At 43.2% G+C, this 19736-nt stretch overlaps 1 protein-coding gene across 2 annotated transcripts in view; it reads left to right on the top strand.

The window, feature by feature from the left end:
- LOC126194898 (sister chromatid cohesion protein DCC1) overlaps positions 1 to 19736 on the top strand; it is a 118669-nt gene that overhangs the window by 65019 nt on the left and 33914 nt on the right. For both annotated transcript variants that reach the window (XM_049933253.1, XM_049933252.1), the window contains exon 4: positions 8960 to 9179. In XM_049933253.1, the coding sequence (XP_049789210.1) occupies positions 8960 to 9179 (220 nt within the window). The remainder of the gene's footprint in view (positions 1 to 8959; positions 9180 to 19736) is intronic.

Here is a 19736-nt window from a genome sequence, read left to right as displayed (position 1 = left end):
AGCTATGTGCTAAAATCAGCTGACGGTGCTCAAGTGGATGATAAAATTAAGAAACATCTGTTTGACAATATAATATAATTGGATAGATAAAAAATCAACTCACCAAGTGGCGGCAGGAGAACACACGTATAAAAATAGGTTTTACTTCTGCAAACTTTCGGAGCCAGTGGCTCCTTCTTCCGGCAGGAGGGCTGAAGGGGAAGGAAGAGGGGTGGAGGGAAAGGAACTGGAGAAGGTTAGGAAAAGGGTAGAGATTGGAAAAGTCGCCGAGAACCCCGGGTCAGGGAAGACTTACCATACAGTATGAGAAGGAAACACCTGCCACTGCTTGGTGAGTAGATTTTTTATCTATTCAATTACATTATATTTTCAAAAATTTATTGCTTTTATTGGAACATTTGTTTGAACGCTTATAAACAGCTAAAGTTGACAAAATGATTTCAAAATTTACATAGTAATGTGTTGTGTACATCCTGAATTCCTTTCTGGACACTTTTAGGAAATTAGGCATAATTAGCAATCTCACAATCATCTAATTCCTCATTATGTATCTTGTTTCTTTTTCTTTAACGAATGATTACTTTGACAGCAAAACTAACAATAACCAATACATTTTTCATTATGTCCTTTATCCCATAAATCACCATATAATCTCGCTCTGACAGCAAAAGGAGTGAGTTATGAGAGCATAAAGTTGATTATGGTCCAATTTCAAGTTAACAAACTGTCCTGATAGGCAACAAAACATTTGAAAAGGACATTACTGTTTCATTGTTCCTACTCCGTGGGGCAACTTTTCACTTGATAATCTGATGAAGTCTTGTTATGAGAATATACTCATAAGTAACATTTTCAGACAAATTCTAATTTACACAACTACAATACAATACACACATAATTTCATTGTAGATTCTGTAGGGTTCAGAGTAGTATTTTACACCTGCTCCAAATTTTTGGACAAACTATGTACAGACATAAGGTAAGAAATTGGAAATACTTAGAGTTGAAACTTAAATTAAAATATACCTTCTTTGCTATATCTGCTAGCTGGGTTGGGGGATTTGAAACTGTTTATAAATATCAGTGTCCATTGTACATGGGCATTTGCTGTTTAGTACACAGATAAATATTGTATGTGGACAGTTATTATTGTACTTGTGTAAATATTAAGTTAGCAGAAATAGATAAACAGCAATGCTTTAGAATAACCAAGGAAGCAGCGCACTTTTTAAGGGTTGCATTTTTCTATATGATTATGTTATTCCTCTTTGAAGCACAAGTAGATTTTAGTAGAGTAATGTTGATTAGAGTAATGTTAATGTCGTTTCTGAAAGTATTTGTATGGAGTGTAGCCATTTTATGGAAGTGAAACATGGATGATAACCAGTTTGGACAAGAAGAGAATAGAAGCTTTCGAAATGTGGTGCTACAGAAGAATGCTGAAGATAAGGTGGGTAGATCACGTAACTAATGAGGAGGTATTGAATAGGATTGGGGAGAAGAGGAGTTTGTGGCACAACTTGACTAAAAGAAGGGATCGGTTGGTAGGACATGTTTTGAGGCATCAAGGGATCACAAATTTAGCATTGGAGGGCAGCGTGGAGGGTAAAAATCGTAGAGGGAGACCAAGAGATGAATACACTAAGCAGATTCAGAAGGATGTAGGTTGCAGTAGGTACTGGGAGATGAAGAAGCTTGCACAGGATAGAGTAGCATGGAGAGCTGCATCAAACCAGTCTCAGGACTGAAGACCACAACAACAACATGTTGATTAATTGTGTAAATAGTTTAATAATTACTTTTGCTGTTTCGTTATAATTTTGCATGTTGGTAACTGTTGGAATTATTTCTGACTCTGTGGGATATCCTGTATGAATGAGTAAATTAGTGCTTCCACTCGGAGCTACCAGTCATGTGTGCATGAGGTTTGCTTGCTTGTGTGAATGTGTGAGTGTTTTCTTTCGCAAAGAATGCTTTGGCCGAAAGATATAATGTGTTACGGTCTTTTTGTTGTGCCTGTCAGCAATTCAGTGGGTCATCTTTACAGCGAATAGCAATCTATCCTTTCCCTATTACTGTTGATATTTCAACCTGAAATTCCCATTGCTTAAATTATGGGCAGAATGGATGAATTGTAGCATTGTTGAAAATTAGCTAAAGTTATTTTGCAATCTGCAGAAATATTCCAGTAAATCCATTTTTATAGCTTTTTTGAGATTATACCATTTTTGAACTTTGATATGATGATGAAAGTAGGTGCTGACAGTTGTAAAAATTACTGAATTATCAGTTGAATAAGTCATGTTTGCATAGTACTAACACAAATTCTTAACAGACAAATGGAAAAACTGGTTGAAGCCTACCTTGGGTAAGATCAGTTTGGATTCCATAGAAATGTAGGAACGCACGAGGTAATACTGACCCTACGACTTATCTTAGAAGCTAGGTTAAGGAAAGGCAAACCCACGGTTATGCATTTGTAGACTTAGGGAAAGCTTTTGACAGTTTTGACTGGAATACTCTCTTTCAAATTCTGAAGATGGCAAGGGTAAAATACAGGTTGCAAAAGGCTATTTACAATTTGTACAGAAACCATACTGCAGTTATAAGAGTCAAGGGGCATGGAAAGGAAGCAGTGGTTGAGAGGGAGTGAGACAGGGCTATAGTCTATCCCTGATGCCATTCAATCTGTACATTGAACAAGCAGTAAAAGAAACAAAACAAAAATTTGGAGTAGGAATTAAAATCCAGGGAGAAGAAATAAAAACCTTGAGGTTTACCGATGGCATTGTAATTCTGTCAGAGACAGCAAAGGACTTGAAAGAGCAGCTGAACAGAACAGACAGTGTCTTGAAAGGAGAATATAAGACGAACATCAACAAAAGCAATACAGGGGTAATGGAATGTATTCGAATTAAATCAGGTAACGCTGAGACAATTAGGTTAGGAAATGAGACACTTAAAGGAGTAGATGAATTTTGCTATTTGGGTAGCAAAATAACTGAGGATAGTTGAAGTAGAGAGGATATAAAATGTAGACTGCCAGTGGCAAGGAAAGCATTTGTGAAGAAGAGAAATTTGTTAATGTTGAGTATAGATTTAAGTTTTTTCTGAAAGTATTTGTATGGGTTGTAGCCATGTATGTATGTGAAACATGGATGATAAACATTTAAGCAAGAAGAGAATAGAAGCTTTTAAAATGTAGTACTACAGAAGAATGCTGAAGATTCGATGGGTAGATCATGTAACTAATGAGGAGGTACTGAATAAAATTTGGGAGAAGAGGAATTTGTGGCACAAAATGACCAGAAGAAGGATTCGGTTGGTAGGACACATTCAGAGGCATCAAGGGATCACTAATTTAGTATTGGAGGAAAGTGTAGAGGGTGAAAGTCATAGAGGGAGACCAAGAGATGAAGAAGCTTAGCAGATTCAGAAGGGTGTAGGTTTCAGTACTTACTCGGAGATAATGGGGCTTGCACAGGATACATGGAGGGCTGCATAAAACAAGTCTTCAGACTGAAGACCACAGCAACAACAACAGATATGTATTTTAGGTTTCTTGTTATGTTTTATGATATTGCTAAGTGGGAGATTCATCTCAAGCACTGAAAAACTTCTCTTAATGAAGGATTTAATTGTCATTAACAGCGTGTTAAAGGAAATTTTACATTGCGGTACTGGAAGTTTTTATTGTAGCAGATAGGTTGGTACAGAAGGAAAATTATTGCCTGTGGAAACCATCCAACAGCCACATCAGACTTAATGCTTTCAGGATGGTACTGAGCCTTTTCTGGTAAAGCCTAAACTTTAGGATAATGAAGGTAATCTGTGACATTTCAACAGTATCATGAAAAGGATGGCTGCTACTGGCCATATAGCGAAGATGCTGAGTTGCAGATGGGCACAAGAAAAAGAATGTCACAAAATGAGCTTTCGGCCAACAAGGCCTTTGTCAAAACACACACACACACACACACACACACACACACACACACACACACACACACACACACACGACCAGACAACAGTCTCTGGTAGCTGAAGCCAGACTACAAGCAGTAGTGCATGATGGGAGAGGCAACAGGATGGTAGTAAGGAGGAGGCAGGGATGGGGGGGGGGGATATTAGTGGGGTAGGAGTGGGGGACAGTAAACTGCTGCTAGTGGGAGCATCCAGGAGCTAGGTGGAGAGAGGGTGGGGCAGCTAGGTGCAATCAGGAGGTTAGATGGAGGGTGGATGGGGGGGGGGGGGTGGAGAAGTAAAAGGGCTGGGTGTGTTGGTGGAATAGAGGGCTGTGTAGTGCTGGAATGGAAACAGGGAAGCGGCTATATAGGTAAGGACAATGACTAACGATTAAACTGGTCATGTTATCCAGAATGTACGCTGGAACCACTTTGTTGCATTATACATGGGCGTGATGACCAACAAGCTGTCTACCCGCATGAATGGCCACCGACAAACGGTGGCCAAGAAACAGCTCGACCAACCTGCTGCTGAGCATGCCACCCAACTCAGTGTTGTCAATTTCACTGACTGCTTCACAGCCTGTGTCATGTGGATCCTTCCACCAATACCAGCTTTTCTGAGTTGCACAAGTGGGAACTCTCCCTGCAGTATATCCTACATTCTCATAACACTCCTGGCCTCAACCCTCATTAGTCATTGTCCTAATTCCACCAACACACCCAGTCTTTTTACTTCTCTCCTTTTCTGCTGTCTCCCCCCCCCCTCGCCCTCTGTCTAACCTCTCAACTCCTAGGAGTGCTGCGTTGTCAACTTGGCGATGGGTGAATTGACGGCAGCTATGTTACAGACAGCTGCTTTAGCCGGTGTTGGACCTGTCTCGCTGTCAGGTTCATGGTGCTCTACTCCCCGTTCCGTGATAAATTTATTAAATGTACCTACTAACTGCGACATAAACATAACAGAATGGAATGTCTATTGAATCTTTCCCAGTCATAACTAGGAGGGCAGTTCAATAAGTAATGCAACACATTTTTTTTCTGAAACAGGGGTTGTTTTATTCAGCATTGAAATACACCAGGTTATTCCCCAATCTTTTAGCTACACAACACTATTTTTCAACGTAATCTCCATTCAATGCTACGGCCTTACGCCACCTTGAAATGAGGGCCTGTATGCCTGCACGGTACCATTCCACTGGTCGATGTCGGAGCCAACGTCGTACTGCATCAATAACTTCTTCATCATCCGCGTAGTGCGTCCCACAGATTGCGTCCTTCATTGGGCCAAACATGGAAATCCGACGGTGCGAGATCGGGGCTGTAGGGTGCATGAGGAAGAACAGTCCACTGAAGTTTTGTGAGCTCCTCTTGGGTGCGAAGACTTGTGTGAGGTCTTGCGTTGTCATGAAGAAGGAGAAGTTCGTTCTGATTTTTGTGCCTACGAACACGCTGAAGTCGTTTCTTCAATTTCTGAAGAGTAGCACAATACACTTCAGAGTTGATCGTTTGACCATGGGGAAGGACATCGAACAGAATAACCCCTTCAGCGTCCCAGAAGACTTTACCGGCTGAGGGTATGGCTTTAAACTTTTTCTTGGTAGGGGAGTGGGTGTGGCGCCACTCCATTGATTGCCGTTTTGTTTCAGGTTCGAAGTGATGAACCCATGTTTCATCGCCTGTAACAATCTTTGACAAGAAATTGTCACCCTCAGCCACATGACGAGCAAGCAATTCCGCACAGATGGTTCTCCTTTGCTCTTTATGGTGTTCGGTTAGACAACGAGGGACCCAGCGGGAACAAACCTTTGAATATCCCAACTGGTGAACAATTGTGACAGCACTACCAACAGAGATGTCAAGTTGAGCACTGAGTTGTTTGATGGTGATCCGTCGATCATCTCGAACGAGTGTGTTCGCACGCTCCGCCATTGCAGGAGTCACAGCTGTGCACGGCCGGCCCACACGCTGGAGATCAGACAGTCTTGCTTGACCTTGCGGCGATGATGACACACGATTTGCCCAACGACTCACCGTGCTTTTGTCCACTGCCAGATCACCGTAGACATTCTGCAAGCGCCTATGAATATCTGAGATGCCCTGGTTTTCCGCCAAAAGAAACTCGATCACTGCCCGTTGTTTGCAACGCACATCCGTTACAGACGCCATTTTAACAGCTCCGTACAGCGCTGCCACCTGTCGGAAGTCAATGAAACTATACGAGACGAAGCGGGAATGTTTGAAAATATTCCACAAGAAATTTCCGGTTTTTTCAACCAAAATTGGCCGAGAAAAAAAATGTGTTGCATTACTTATTGAACTGCCCTCGTACATTACGAAATAATGATACATACTCTCTCACCACAGAATGGATTCTATAATAAATTGCACCTTACAGAAAGATTACGCCTTCCATTCCTCTTGCTTTACAAATAAAAAGACGAATGAATCAAATCTAAAATACCCACCCCAGTCCCCAGGACAAACAGTATTTTAATCTATGTTATATTGTAGACAGAATAGAGAGAGAAGTAAAATAAACAAATTTGTCTGAATGGCCATTATCCACAGCAAGTATATAAATAATCGTTTTTTGCAGTAAATGCCTTTTCTAACTGCAATTTGTTTTATTAATCCAGATGCATTCCACACATTTTATTTTAAGGCATTATTGGTGGATATCATCTGAAATAGTACACTGTGGCTATATGCCGTCATTGTAGATTTAAGAACAATTCACGTCCTTATTTTTGCATATAATGATAAGTAATAATTTATTTATGCAAAAATAAGGGCGTAAACTGTTTTCAAATCCACACGACTGCGTATAATAGCTACAGTGTACTACATCAGATGATAAGCACTGATAATGCCTTAAAATAAAATTCTAAATGTGTCTGGATTAATAAAACAGATTGCAACATGAAAAGGCATTTAATTTAAAGAAAAAAACGAAGTAAAATAAAATTGTCATTACATAATAGGTAGTCCATTGAACTATTTTCTACGGCACAGACTGCTTGAGAAGAAAGTAAATGTTCATGATAATTACAGAGTAAGTTTACATTCCATTCACACACCTTTTTACTCGGAGCTTTCATTGTCGCTGTCTTCGGAACTGGAGTCGCTGGATATGAGAGCTAGACTGATGATTAACGAATCCATTATTTCATCTCTGACAACTTCTTTCTGGTAATTTTCTTCTTGCAGTTTGTCAGTGTGACGCACACAAGCTTCCCAATCAGCAACGGTGTTTTTCTCTATTGCTTCATGGGCGAGTCTTTCAGTGTCAGCTATTTTTAATGTAGTATTTTTGTCTGCCATGTGTTTCTTCACCTGTGCCCACACCAGTTCAATGTGGTTATAATGGCAGTGATAAGGAGGTACTCATATCACTATGTGTCCATGTTGCTTAGTTGTGGAGTCAATTTCATAGTTTTTAACGCTGGTCTTTGACATCTTCACCAGTTCCAAAAGCTCTGCTCTCGTTTGTGTTTCACTGTGCATTACATTATTATTTCGCAACTGAGAAACAATACCGCTTCTCCTTGTGCTTATTGTGGGAGGCCTGTTGAGGACAGCAGTGAGATAGCTTGCATTGTCCATAACAATGACAGAGTCTGGATGCAAATAAGGCAACAGCTGATTCTGAAACCATTCTCTAAATGTTTCTCCATTCATTTCGATATGGTAGTCAGATGTGGTTTTTGATTTTGATTTGAAAATAAGTTTGCTTCCAGGCACAAACCCGGTAGCAGCAGAACCAGCGTGACATATTATAAGACGCCCTCCTTTTCCCACTGTAACTTTCAAACTGCCTTGCCCATCTGTTTGCCAAATAAAATTTCTAGTATGGCTTTGATTTACCCATGTCTCATCCAAGTAATAGACAGTTGACGTTCCTTTTGAGCTGATGTCGTGCATTTTTCTTAGAAACGTAATCCTAACAGCAGCAATATCATTACGCTCCATTAAAAATTTGCGCCCATCATTGGACTTCACATATTTAGATCCAATGTTCTTGAACATTCTTTGCATTGATCTTGCACTTCCATCAAACCCAGTAGCTTCGTGCATAACAGTGCACAATTTTGCTGCTACGGGGAACTCGCCTCTTTCATAAAATTCGAAAACCTTGCGACGTAACACATTTTGATCGAAGTTGTCGATTCCTGTTACCCCCTTTGGAACGCTATGTTTCTTCCCTGGAGACCGAAACACCACATTGCCAACTGCCTGCTCTGACAGCTTCGCCTCCTGTATAAGTCACCTGACAGATTGTACACCAGTATCGCCACAGGCCACTGCAGTACCTCCCTGCACCTTGGCAACCTCGCAGATTGGCTCGCCTGAAACTGCCTCACGCTTGGAGAAAGAGTACACTCTAAAAATAAGGTCTCTCGCCTGTTTGTGAAACACTTGATCACATTTAGGTGTTTCAGCCATTATGGCAAAACTCAGAGAAGACCCAGTATACAACAGAAATTGGCCAACCGCACTTTTCCACATGTAAAACATGGTAAAACTCTGAAATATGACAGAGCTTCAGACAGCACGAGGTGCGGAAAGCAAATGAGCGCATCGTCGACCGAGAGGCCATCAACGCTGTCTCCAAGTGTAGAAGCACTTCAGTGTTCCCCACCCCTACCCTGCTATCCCTCTCTCTCTCCCCACCTCAGCCTCCTCCTTACCCCCATCCAGTTGCCCCCCTCATGATGCGCTGCTGCTCGTAGTCTGGGTTCAACTGCCAGAGACTGTTGTCGTGTGTGTGTGTGTGTGTGTGTGTGTGTGTGTGTGTGTGTGTGTGTTTTGTCTATTTTTGAGAAGGGCCCTGTTGGCTGAAAGCTCATTTTGTGACAGTCGTTTTGTTGTGTCTATCTGCGACTCAGCATCTCCACTATATAGTGAGTAGCACCAGTCCTTTTTATAATATTGTTATGGCCCTTTCTGGATTTTCCATTGTTTTATAATAAATTTCAGTTTTGTGTGTTCAGGTTTTGGGTGTTTTCTACAAATATTTTGAACTGCATCCATCAAAACCAAAACTGAAGAAACTATATCAGCTTTTGAAGGAAGCACCTTATCGCGGTCCAGAACTGGAAGATGAATTGGAGGGACAGTTGTATACATTTGACGATCTTTTAGAGCATGTGCAGGCGAGTGGAATGGAACTGAAAGCAGCTCTCCAGGAGATGCAAGCTGTATGCATAAAAGGTAAACTATATCATGTGTTCCGTGAAATAATTTATTATTTATTTGACAGGTAGAAGCATCATTATTTCGGTTGCTAATGTCCTTTGTATGTATAGCACTGGCTGTGTATAAGAGTATGCACGTAATACGTAGTTACACTCACTGTTCACCATGCAAGATTAATTTGTAAGTTTGAGCGTTTTATCAGAGTGACAATTGGCATTTTCTGTATGTGAGAGTATACAAGTAGGATCAGTGTAAGATTGTGTAATAATTACTGTAGTTATGCTGTAATAATGTCTGCATCTCTTATTTCCGTTAAAAGTGGAATCTTTGGTATAAGTAGATAGAAATATGGCAATAAAAAGTACTTAGTGGAATATAAACAATGGAAGGCGTAAAGGTAACGGTTCATCAAATAGTTGATGCATACTTAAATTGTTTGAGTCAGAGGTGATGAAGAGGTGCTGCTTTGTGTCTGGTTCGTGGGGATTAGGGACGTGTTGGATAGAATTAGGGGCATGCGCAATATATCGTGCAATCCTCTTTGCTTCAGTCTCCCACAGTCCCTGTACCACAACTCCCTCCAGTCCTGTTCCCTTGATCCCACTTCACTCTTTCTTCGCTCACTTCTTTCTCTCTGAAGTCCACCTTCTCCTCTGTCCTATCACCAGTGCCACATTACTATCCTGTGTGCTTCCTACATTTCTCTTTCAACCATAAACAACTCTTCCCTTCAATGTTGCCTTCTGTTCCCTGCTGCTGTTTTCCTCTCGTTCACTCAGCCAACACCACCCCTCATCCTAGTTAAGCTGCAGCGTCAATACAGTGTAGTTAGCTTGGGCAACATAGAGAGGGGCGGGGTTGTTAACTATACAGTGATTTATCACTTTTACTACTTTCATGAATTATGTTTATACAGTGAAGCTTAATTGAAGAGAGGAAAATTAGCTTTTCATTCATTTTCTCTCTCTCTCTCTCTCTCTCTCTCTCTCTCTCTCTTTCTGTGGTATATCATTTTGCAAAAAACTGCGGTTTGTCTTTATCTGCTAGTCTTCAGTTGTTGCTTTAGCATATTCTGACTAATCAAAATTACAAACTTTTATTGATGTAAGGTGTCTGTCTAAATGGTTACATCAACATTACACATTTCTAAACATGTGCAATTTATTGATGTCTACATTTTGATAACACAAGGGAAATAAAATAAACAAAAAGAAATTGTTTACATTAATTGTTATCTTCACTCCCATATTTGTTTACCGTGCCTGTTGTCTATGGTTTCACCATTTGTAATCATCATCATCCATCATCATCATTATCATCATCATCATCATAGGACAGCTGTGAAACTTATATCTCCTCTGTCACAAATATTTGATTGTTTCTTCCAAATATGTTAAGATTTCTAAAGCTGTGGTTATAGTGGAACCTGAGAACACAGCTGGTTTATGATTATTTCACTTGTGTACTGACGTGAGAATGTTACAGTGTCTCTTGCTTCCAAACATATCTTCCCGCCCTTCTCTCATTGGTTGTGTAGGACCAGCAGCTGACTCAGCAGCTACCGATTCTGAGTGCAAATAAATTCAGGTAAACTGCAGTTTAAACATGGTAGATGTTCATAAAAAGCCAAAGTACACTGTTTACATTCTCAGGTTGGCAGCAAAGTGTAAATTCTGTCTGCTCGCTACTCCCCCCTCCCGCACTGATACTAGATCACAACCAAGCTGGTGTCACTGTGCCCCCTCCAACATAATCCTGTGCTTGAGCAGCAGTGGCAATATCTTCTAGGGTGCAAGTCATATGTAACAACAACAACAAATATATAAATAAAAGATCTCGCCCCCATGTGGGTCCAGGGGTTAGAATAGGCCCTAGGTATTCCTGCCTGTCGTACGAGGCGACTAAAAGGAGTTTCACACGTTTCGGCCTTTGTGACGGTCCCCTGTAGGGTTTGACCTCCATTCTTCAAAATTTTCCCGAAGAGTGAGTCAGTTGGCGAAGGGCGCCTTACAAGGTGCATTGTGTCCATCGTGCATTGAAATTTTTAGCCCACTTTCTTGTCGTCGCATTGCAGTCCTGCCCATTCTCCATCTCTTGGCGAGGACACCTTCCTGGGTGCGTTTTCCACCAATAGGTATGCAGGGTCGATTTCTGCATTGACAATGACCACGGACTTCTTTGCACCTGATATCCAGCTTGGTAGCCAGTCCATTGTGGTGGGGCCGCCATGTACCCTGTTGGTTGTAGCCCCCTGACCACACAGGGATCGCTCTGCTGATGCCTGTGGCATTAACTCCTCGCGTATGCCAAGGGGTAGATGCCCATCCCCCTGGGGCATCGGGACTCCCGGCAAAGGCCATCCTGCCAGGTGGCTTTTGCTGCAGCTGGGTTGCGCCCATGGGGAGAGCCGCTGGTCAGAGTGGGTGCCATCAGGGCGGATGACAAGCGATGAAGTATAGTCCATAATCTCTTGCTGGTGGTGAAACACCAGCAGTCTCTAAGCGATCACGAGCTCAATTTAGTGCACAGAAGTACGACCCCAAATCGTTCCCCTCCCTGGCCACACCATGGGAGGAATGTCAGGCTAAGGATGGCAGCGGATCTTATTCACCCCGGTTCCTTGTATGTTCGAGAGCTGATGGGGAATCTCTCATGACGATGAGCCCTCAGTTTTTTGTTGAGCATTTAGTGGACAAGTGGACAAAATGCGATCTGGGTCAGTCTTGATCAAAAAAGCATCTCTGCCCAGTCACGGGAGTTACTCGCTTGTGACAAGCTGGGGGATGTTTCTGTAACCATCACGCCCCGTAAGAGCTGAAATATGGTCCAGGGTATCATATTTCATAGAGACCTTCTTTTGCAGTCCGACAATGAGATGCGCACCAATTTAGAGTGGCAAGGTTTAAATTTCATTCGACATGTCCACTGGGGTCGGAAGGATAACCAGGTTGCCACCGGTGCCTTCATCTTGGCCTTTGAGGGTGATACATTGCCCGAGAAGGTCAAGGTGATGGTCTACCAGTGATGTAAAGCCCTATATCCCTCCCCCGATGCGGTGCTTTAAGTGCTGGAATTTCAGCCATATATCTTCCCGCTGTACTTCCAGCGTCACGTGCCGAGATTGCGGAGGCCCGTCACATCCCAATACTTTGTGTGCCCCGCCTCGCATCTGTGTCAACTGTGGAGAGCACCATTCGCATTGCTCGCCTGACTGCAGGATTCTCCAGAAAGAAAGGAAAATCATAGAGTACAAGGCCCTGGACAGACTGGCCTACACTGAGACTAAGAGAAAATTTGAACGCCTGCATGCTGCACATATGACATAGTCTTACGCTTCTGCTACAACAGTTCCAGCACCATCAGCTCCGCCAACCCAGGTCACCTCTCAGAGCCAGAAGACTACACCTGCCCCCTTGATGGTGAGGGGGGGGGGGGCATTTCCCTCCCCATTGCTCCTGCACCACCTACTTCGGTAGCAACCCCCCCCCAACCACCATGGACATCTGTCCCCACTTCTAAGCCAGAGAAGCGTAAGTCTTCTTCGGCTTCTCTCGCTAGGAAGGAGTCCCTTGGGTCACTCCCTTCCCAGGTTTCTTCTAGTGGGAAAGACGACACCCGCCAGTGGCTGAAGAGCCCAAAAGCAGCTGGTCGTACGGCTTCACGCTCATCCTCAGTCCCAGAGACTGAGCCAGTGAAGGCCTCCTAGCCAGGGAAACCCAAGGAGCAGCAAGAGAAATCCAAAAAGAAAACCCCTAAGACCAAGGAAATTGTGGTTGCACCCACACCACCGCTATCTACAAGCTCTGCGGCTGAGGATGGGGTGGAGATTTAGGCGCCCGCTGATGACCTAGATCTCGCCAGACCCTCAGACACAATGGATAAAGACTGCTCAGGCAATAAATCAGTGGCAGCAGGTGACTCTGAGGTGTAAACTGCCTCATTGAATATTCCATGCTGCCTTCCCAGTCTCACGATGTGATTCTCCTTCCCAGTCTCACGATGTGATTCTCCAGTGGAATTTGGCGAGTTTTTCCGCTGCCTGACTGAGCTACGGCAACTGTTAAGCTTTACACCTACTATCTGCATTGCCCTCTAGGAAACCTCGTTTCCAGCAATACGGACCCCTAACCTCCGTGGCTATAAGGGATGTTACAGGAACCGGAGCGACTATAATCGAGTATCAGGTGGAGTTTGTGTTTATGTCCTGAACTCGGTCTGTAGTGAACATGTGCCCCTTCAAACCCCTCTTGAAGCAGTGGCTGTCAGAATAAGGATGATGCAGGAAATAACTGTCTGCAATGTATCATCATCATCATCAGTTATCTGCTATATTAGCAGGTCCTTTGCCTCTCCATTTTCTGCGATCCATTGCATCCTTCTTAAGGCTGCTGTATATTGTACCGTCCATCATGCCATCCAGTATCTGGAATCTCTTCCTTCCTCGCTTCCTTTTCCCTTCTACATAACCTTATAAAACTGTTTTTATCAGTCCGTCATTCTTTCTTAATATATGCCCAATCCAATTTCTTTTTCTTCTCTTTATTACATCTAGTAACTGTCTTTTCTCTCCCACTCTTCTCAGTACCTCTTCATTTTTTACTCTGTCCATCCAACTTATTCTTTCCATCTTCCGCCATGTCCAGATCTCAAAAGCCTCCAGCCTTTCTCTGTCTTTTTTCCTCACAGTCCATGTTTCAGCGCCATATAGAAGTACACTCCATACGAGACATTTTATGAGTCTCTTTCTTAGTTCTCTGTCCAGACTGCTGCAGAAGATTCTCCTTTTCTTATAAAACGCCTCTTTTGCCATTGCTATCCTTGTTTTAATTTCTGTGGTGCACTTCCAGTCGGTGTCTATCCTGCTTCCAAGATACTTAAAATTTTGCACCTTTTCTAGTTTTTCTCCATTCAGCACAATTTTTATTTCCTTATTTCCTCCTATTGCCAATACTTTTGTTTTATTTGTGTTAATTTTCATTCCATATTTTTTTCCGTTAGTTGCAATGGTGTCCACCAAATCCTGTAATTCTTTTTCCCCTGTGGCTAGAAGGACCATGTCATCAGCAAATCTCAAGCATCCTACTCTTCTTCCTCCAATTTCTACTCCTTTGTCATCTAATGAGCATTGGTCAATCATATTTTCCAAGTACAGGTTGAAAAGAGTAGGTGATAAACAGCATCCTTGTCTTACTCCTTTCCCTAGTCTGATCCAGTTTGTACTTTCTCCTCTCACTTTAACTGAAACTTTTTGATTAAGGTATAATGAGTTTATAAGTCTTCTGGTTTTCCAGTCCACTCTCTTTTCCCTCATAATAGTCGCCAGCTTGTCCCAAACCACATTGTCAAATGCCTTTTCTAAATCGATGAAGCACATATATAGGTCTTCCTTTTTCAATAAACCTTTCTCCCAAGATTCATAGGAGCCCTATTGCATCTCTGGTGCCCGTATTCCGTTTAAAGCCAAACTGCTCCTCGCCGAGATTCTCCTCTATTACTTTTTCAAGTGTTTTATTAATTATTCTTAACATCACTTTGGCTGCATGTGAAATGAGGCTGATTGTCCTGTGCTCGCTGCATTTCTTGGTTCCTTGTTTTTTCGGTAATGGAATCACTACTGTTGTCAAAAAGTCCTCAGGCCATTCACCACTGTCATATATTTTATTACATAACCTCAATATTTCTCTTATTCCATTGTGGTTCAAGCATTTTAGTATTTCTCCCGGTGTTGTATCTGTACCTACTGCTTTGCCATTTTTCATTGCAGCAATGGCAGACTTTACTTCTTCCATAATGATGGTCGGTCCTTTCTCTTCATCACTTACACTGTTGTGTGATTCAAGTTCCAGAGTTTCTGGTTTGCTATTTGTGTCATATAGCTCTTTTATATATTCTTCCCATCTCTGGAGGACATCGTCACGATCTTTGTACACTACCTCTTCGTCTTTACTCAAAATTTCCATAGTAGCACTTCCTGCTCTGTTTTGTTCCCATGTCATAGTCTTTACTCTGTTGTATAGTAAGTCGTATCTTCCCTTCCTGTCCAGTTCTTCAGTTTCATCACATTCCTCTTTTAGCTATTTTTTCCCAGCCTGCTCTGTTTCTTCGCAGCTCATTATTTAACCTTCGGTATATCTTTCTTGCATCTTCAGTGTTCTTGTTTTTCAATTTTCTTCTCTCCTCCATCTTGAAAATCATTTCTTGTGTGACCCATGGTTTTTTTGACCTTTTCCCTTTTACATATCCTATATTTTGCTGTCCTGCTTTAATGATTCCTTCTTTCAGCATATTCCAGTACTCGTTGGCATTATCAGGTGCTTCTTTGTCTCGTAATGTGTTTAGAAAGTCCCGAGACAGCATTTCTGTAATTTGTTCTTTGTTGGACCTTATCTTCTCTAAATCCCACTTCTTCACCATTGTCGCCTTTTTCAGTTTTTTCATTCTTATTTCTATTTCTGCCATAAGTAAGTTGTGGTCACTATTAATATCTGCACCTGGTAATGTGTGCACCTTCTCGATTCCATTCCTGTATCTTTCTTCTACCAGTATAAAATCGATTTGGTTTCTGTATTTATCCCCTGGTGATTTCCAAGTGTAGAGCCTCCTCTTACGGTTCTCGAACCACGTGTTTGCCGCTATCAGCTGCGTTTCCCTGCAGAAGTCAATTAACCGTTCACCTCTGTCATTTCTCTTTCCAAGACCGTGACTGCCTACTATGTTTCCCTCTTTCCCTTCTCCCACAATGGCGTTCCACTCTCCCATTACTATTTTGCAGCATTTTTTATTTTCGTCCATTATTCTCTCTATTACACTGTACTGCAATGTATATCTTCCTCCAGATGGTAAAATACCCCTGAAGGTATTAGCTGCACTGGTTGATCAACTCCCTAAACCTTCCCTACTACTGGGAGATTTTAATGGCCATAACCCCTCGTGGGGTGGTACCGTGCTTACTGGCCGAGGCAGAGATGTCGAAACTTTACTGTCACAGTTTGACCTCTGCCTCTTAAATACTGGGGCCACCACACATTTCAGTGTGACATACGGTAGTTACTCGGCCATCGATTTATCAATTTGTGGCCCAGGACTTCTCCCATCTATCCACTGGAGAGCACGTGACGACCTGTGTGGTAGTGACCACTTCCCCATCTTCCTGCCACTGCCCCAGCATCAGGCACACGGACGCCTGCCCAGATGGGCTTTGAACAAGGCAGACTGGGGAACTTTCACCTCTGCTGTCACTGCTGAATCTCCCCCACACGGTAACATCGGTGTGATGGTTGAGCAGGTGACTAGCACAATTGTTTCTGCTGCAGAAAATGTTATCCCTCTCTCTTTAGGGTGCTCAAAGTGTAAGGCTGTCCCTTGGTGGTCGCCGGAAGTCACTGAAGCAATTAAGGAGTGTCAGCGAGCTCTACAGCGGCATAAGTGGCACCCTTCCCTGGAGCATCTCGTAGCCTTTAAAGGGCTCCGTGCCCGTGCTTGCTACCTTATCAAACATCGGAAGAAGGGGTGTTGGGAGAGATACGTCTCCACCATTGGGTGCCACACGGCACCTACCCAAGTCTGGGCAAAGATCAAACGTCTTTTCGGGTACCGGGCCCCGACAGCTGTCCCCGGTGTTACCATAAATGGCGAGTTACGTACCGACGCAAACGCGATTGCCGAGCACTTTGCTCCAGCCTCTGCATCCGAGAATTACCCCCCAACCTTTCGCACACTCAAACGGCGGGTGGAACGGAACGTCCTCTCATTCACTACACGCTGCAGTGAATCCTATAATGCCCCATTTATAGAGTGGGGGCTCCTCAGTGCCCTTGCACATTGCCCCGACATAGCTCCTGGGCCTGATCAGATCCACAGCCGGGTGATAAAACACCTCTCATCTGATTACGAGCGACATCTTCTCCTCGTCTTCAATCGGATCTGATGCGATGGCGTCTTTCCGTCGCAATGGCGGGAGAGCACCATCATTCCGGTGCTCAAACCCGGTAAAAACCCACTCTATGTGGATAGCTATCGGCCCATCAGCCTCACCAACATTCTTTGTAAGTTGCTGGAACATACGGTATGTTGGGGGTCGGGTTGGGTCCTGGAGTCGTGTGGCTTGCTGGCTCTGTGTCAGGGCGGCTTCCGCCAGGGTCGCTCTACCACTGATAATCTTTTGACTGTCAAGTCTGCCAGCCGAACCGCCTTTCCCAAATGGCAACACCCGATTGCCGTCTTTTTTGACTTGGGTAAAGCATATGACGACATGGCGACGTCATATCCTTGCCACATTGTACGAGTGGGAACTTGCCGACAGGCTGGCCAAACAGGCGATGCGGAAACAACATCTGGAGATAGGCATCTCGAAGCTGACGTGCGTTCTGTCTTACACCGCAGAGTTTTCTGGCTTTGGGAGACTGAATGGCATAACAGCACGCATAACAAACTGTGTGTCATTAAGGAGACTACGAATGTGTGGAAGTCTTCCGTGCGGGCCTCTCACAGGGAATCAGTTGTCCTCTGCCGGCTCCGCATTGGCCGTACGTGGCTAACGCACGGATACCTACTCCGTTGCGAGGACCCACCTCAGTGTCGCTGTGGCTCCCAAATGACAGTTGTCCACCTCTTGCTGGACTGCCCACTTTTAGCCGCTCTGTGGCAGACTTTTAACTTTCCCAGCACCCTGCCTTCGGTGTTGGGTGACAATGCCTCCGCAGCAGCTTTAGTTTTATGTTTTATCTGTGAGAGTGGGTTTTATATTTCTATATAGGTTTTAGCGCATGTCCTTTGTCCCTCTGTCTCTTCCATCCTAGTGCTTTTAGGGTGGGGGTTTTAATGTGTTGCAGAGTGGCTGGCTTTCCCTTTTTATTCTCATGATTGGCCAGCCACTGTAATCTGCTTTCATGTTTTACTCTCTTCTGTTTCTAGCATCTCTTTGTTGTTTTTTTTTTTTCTCTTGTCCTCTTTTGTTCCTTTTAGTGTTCATTGCCTTTCCTTCGTTCTTGCGGCTTTTCCTTTCTTTCCGTTTTGTGTTATATGTTTCGTCTGTTTTATTGTCAAACTTGTGGCACTGTCTTATTAGGAACAAGGTACCGATAACCTCATATTTTTGGTCCCTTCTCTCTCTTTAAACCAACCAAAAGAACTCGATCACAATTCATTTCAGTTCTTGAGCTGTTGCTTGTCCCACGATGTAGTGACATCCGTTGGTACTATTGCCACAATGGGTTTTCTGGTGTAATTTATTTTTGTGATAACAATTGCAGTCACACACCCCCCCCCCCCCCCCAATGAACCATGGACCTTCCCGTTGGTGGGGAGGCTTGCGTGCCTCAGCGATACAGATAGCCGTACCGTAAGTACAAGCACAACGGAGGGGTATCTGTTGAGAGGCCAGACAAACGTGTGGTTCCTGAAGAGGGGCAGCAGCCTTTTCAGTAGTTGCAAGGGCAACAGTCTGGATGATTGACTGATATGGCCTTGTAACAATAACCAAAACGGCCTTGCTGTGCTGGTACTGCGAACGGCTGAAAGCAAGGGGAAACTACGGCCGTAATTTTTCCCGAGGGCATGCAGCTTTACTGTATGATTAAATGATGATGGCGTCCTCTTGGGTAAAATATTCCGGAGGTAAAATAATCCCCCATTCGGATCTCCGGGCGGGGACTACTCAAGAGGACGTCGTTATCAGGAGAAAGAAAACTGGCGTTATATGGATCGGAGCGTGGAATGTCAGATCCCTTAATCGGGCAGGTAGGTTAGAAAATTTAAAAAGGGAAATGGATAGGTTAAAGTTAGATATAGTGGGAATTAGTGAAGTTCGGTGGCAGGAGGAACAAGACTTCTGGTCAGGTGACTACAGGGTTATAAACACACAGTCAAATAGGAGTAATGCAGGACTAGGTTTAATAATGAATAGGAAAATAGGAATGCGGGTAAGCTACTACAAACAGCATAGTGAACGCATTATTGTGGCCAAGATAGATACGAAGCCCACACCTACTACAGTAGTACAAGTTTATATGCCAACTAGCTCTGCAGATGAGGAAGAAATTGAAGAAATGTATGATGAAATAAAAGAAATTATTCAGATAGTGAAGGGAGACGAAAATTTAATAGTCATGGGTGACTGGAATTAGTGTGTAGGAAAAGGGAGAGAAGGAAACGTAGTAGGTGAATATGGATTGGGGGTAAGAAATGAAAGAGGAAGCCGCCTGGTAGAATTTTGCACAGAGCATAACTTAATCATAGCTAACACTTGGTTCAAGAATCATGATAGAAGGTTGTATACATGGAAGAACCCTGGAGATACTAAAAGGTATCAGATAGATTATATAATGGTAAGACAGAGATTTAGGAACCAGGTTTTAAATTGTAAGACATTTCCAGGGGCAGATGTGGACTCTGACCACAATCTATTGGTTATGACCTGTAGATTAAAACTGAAGAAACTGCAAAAAGGTGGGAATTTAAGGAGATGGGGCCTGGATAAACTGAAAGAACCAGAGGTTGTACAGAGTCTCAGGGAGAGCATAAGAGAACAATTGACAGAAATGGGGGAAAGAAATACAGTAGAAGAAGAATGGG

The sequence above is a fragment of the Schistocerca nitens genome, chromosome 7, assembly GCF_023898315.1.
Source record: "Schistocerca nitens isolate TAMUIC-IGC-003100 chromosome 7, iqSchNite1.1, whole genome shotgun sequence".
NCBI classification, from domain to species: domain Eukaryota; kingdom Metazoa; phylum Arthropoda; class Insecta; order Orthoptera; family Acrididae; genus Schistocerca; species Schistocerca nitens.
The sequence above is the reverse complement of the archived record's forward strand: the minus strand, read 5'-3'. Positions and strand labels throughout refer to the sequence as shown.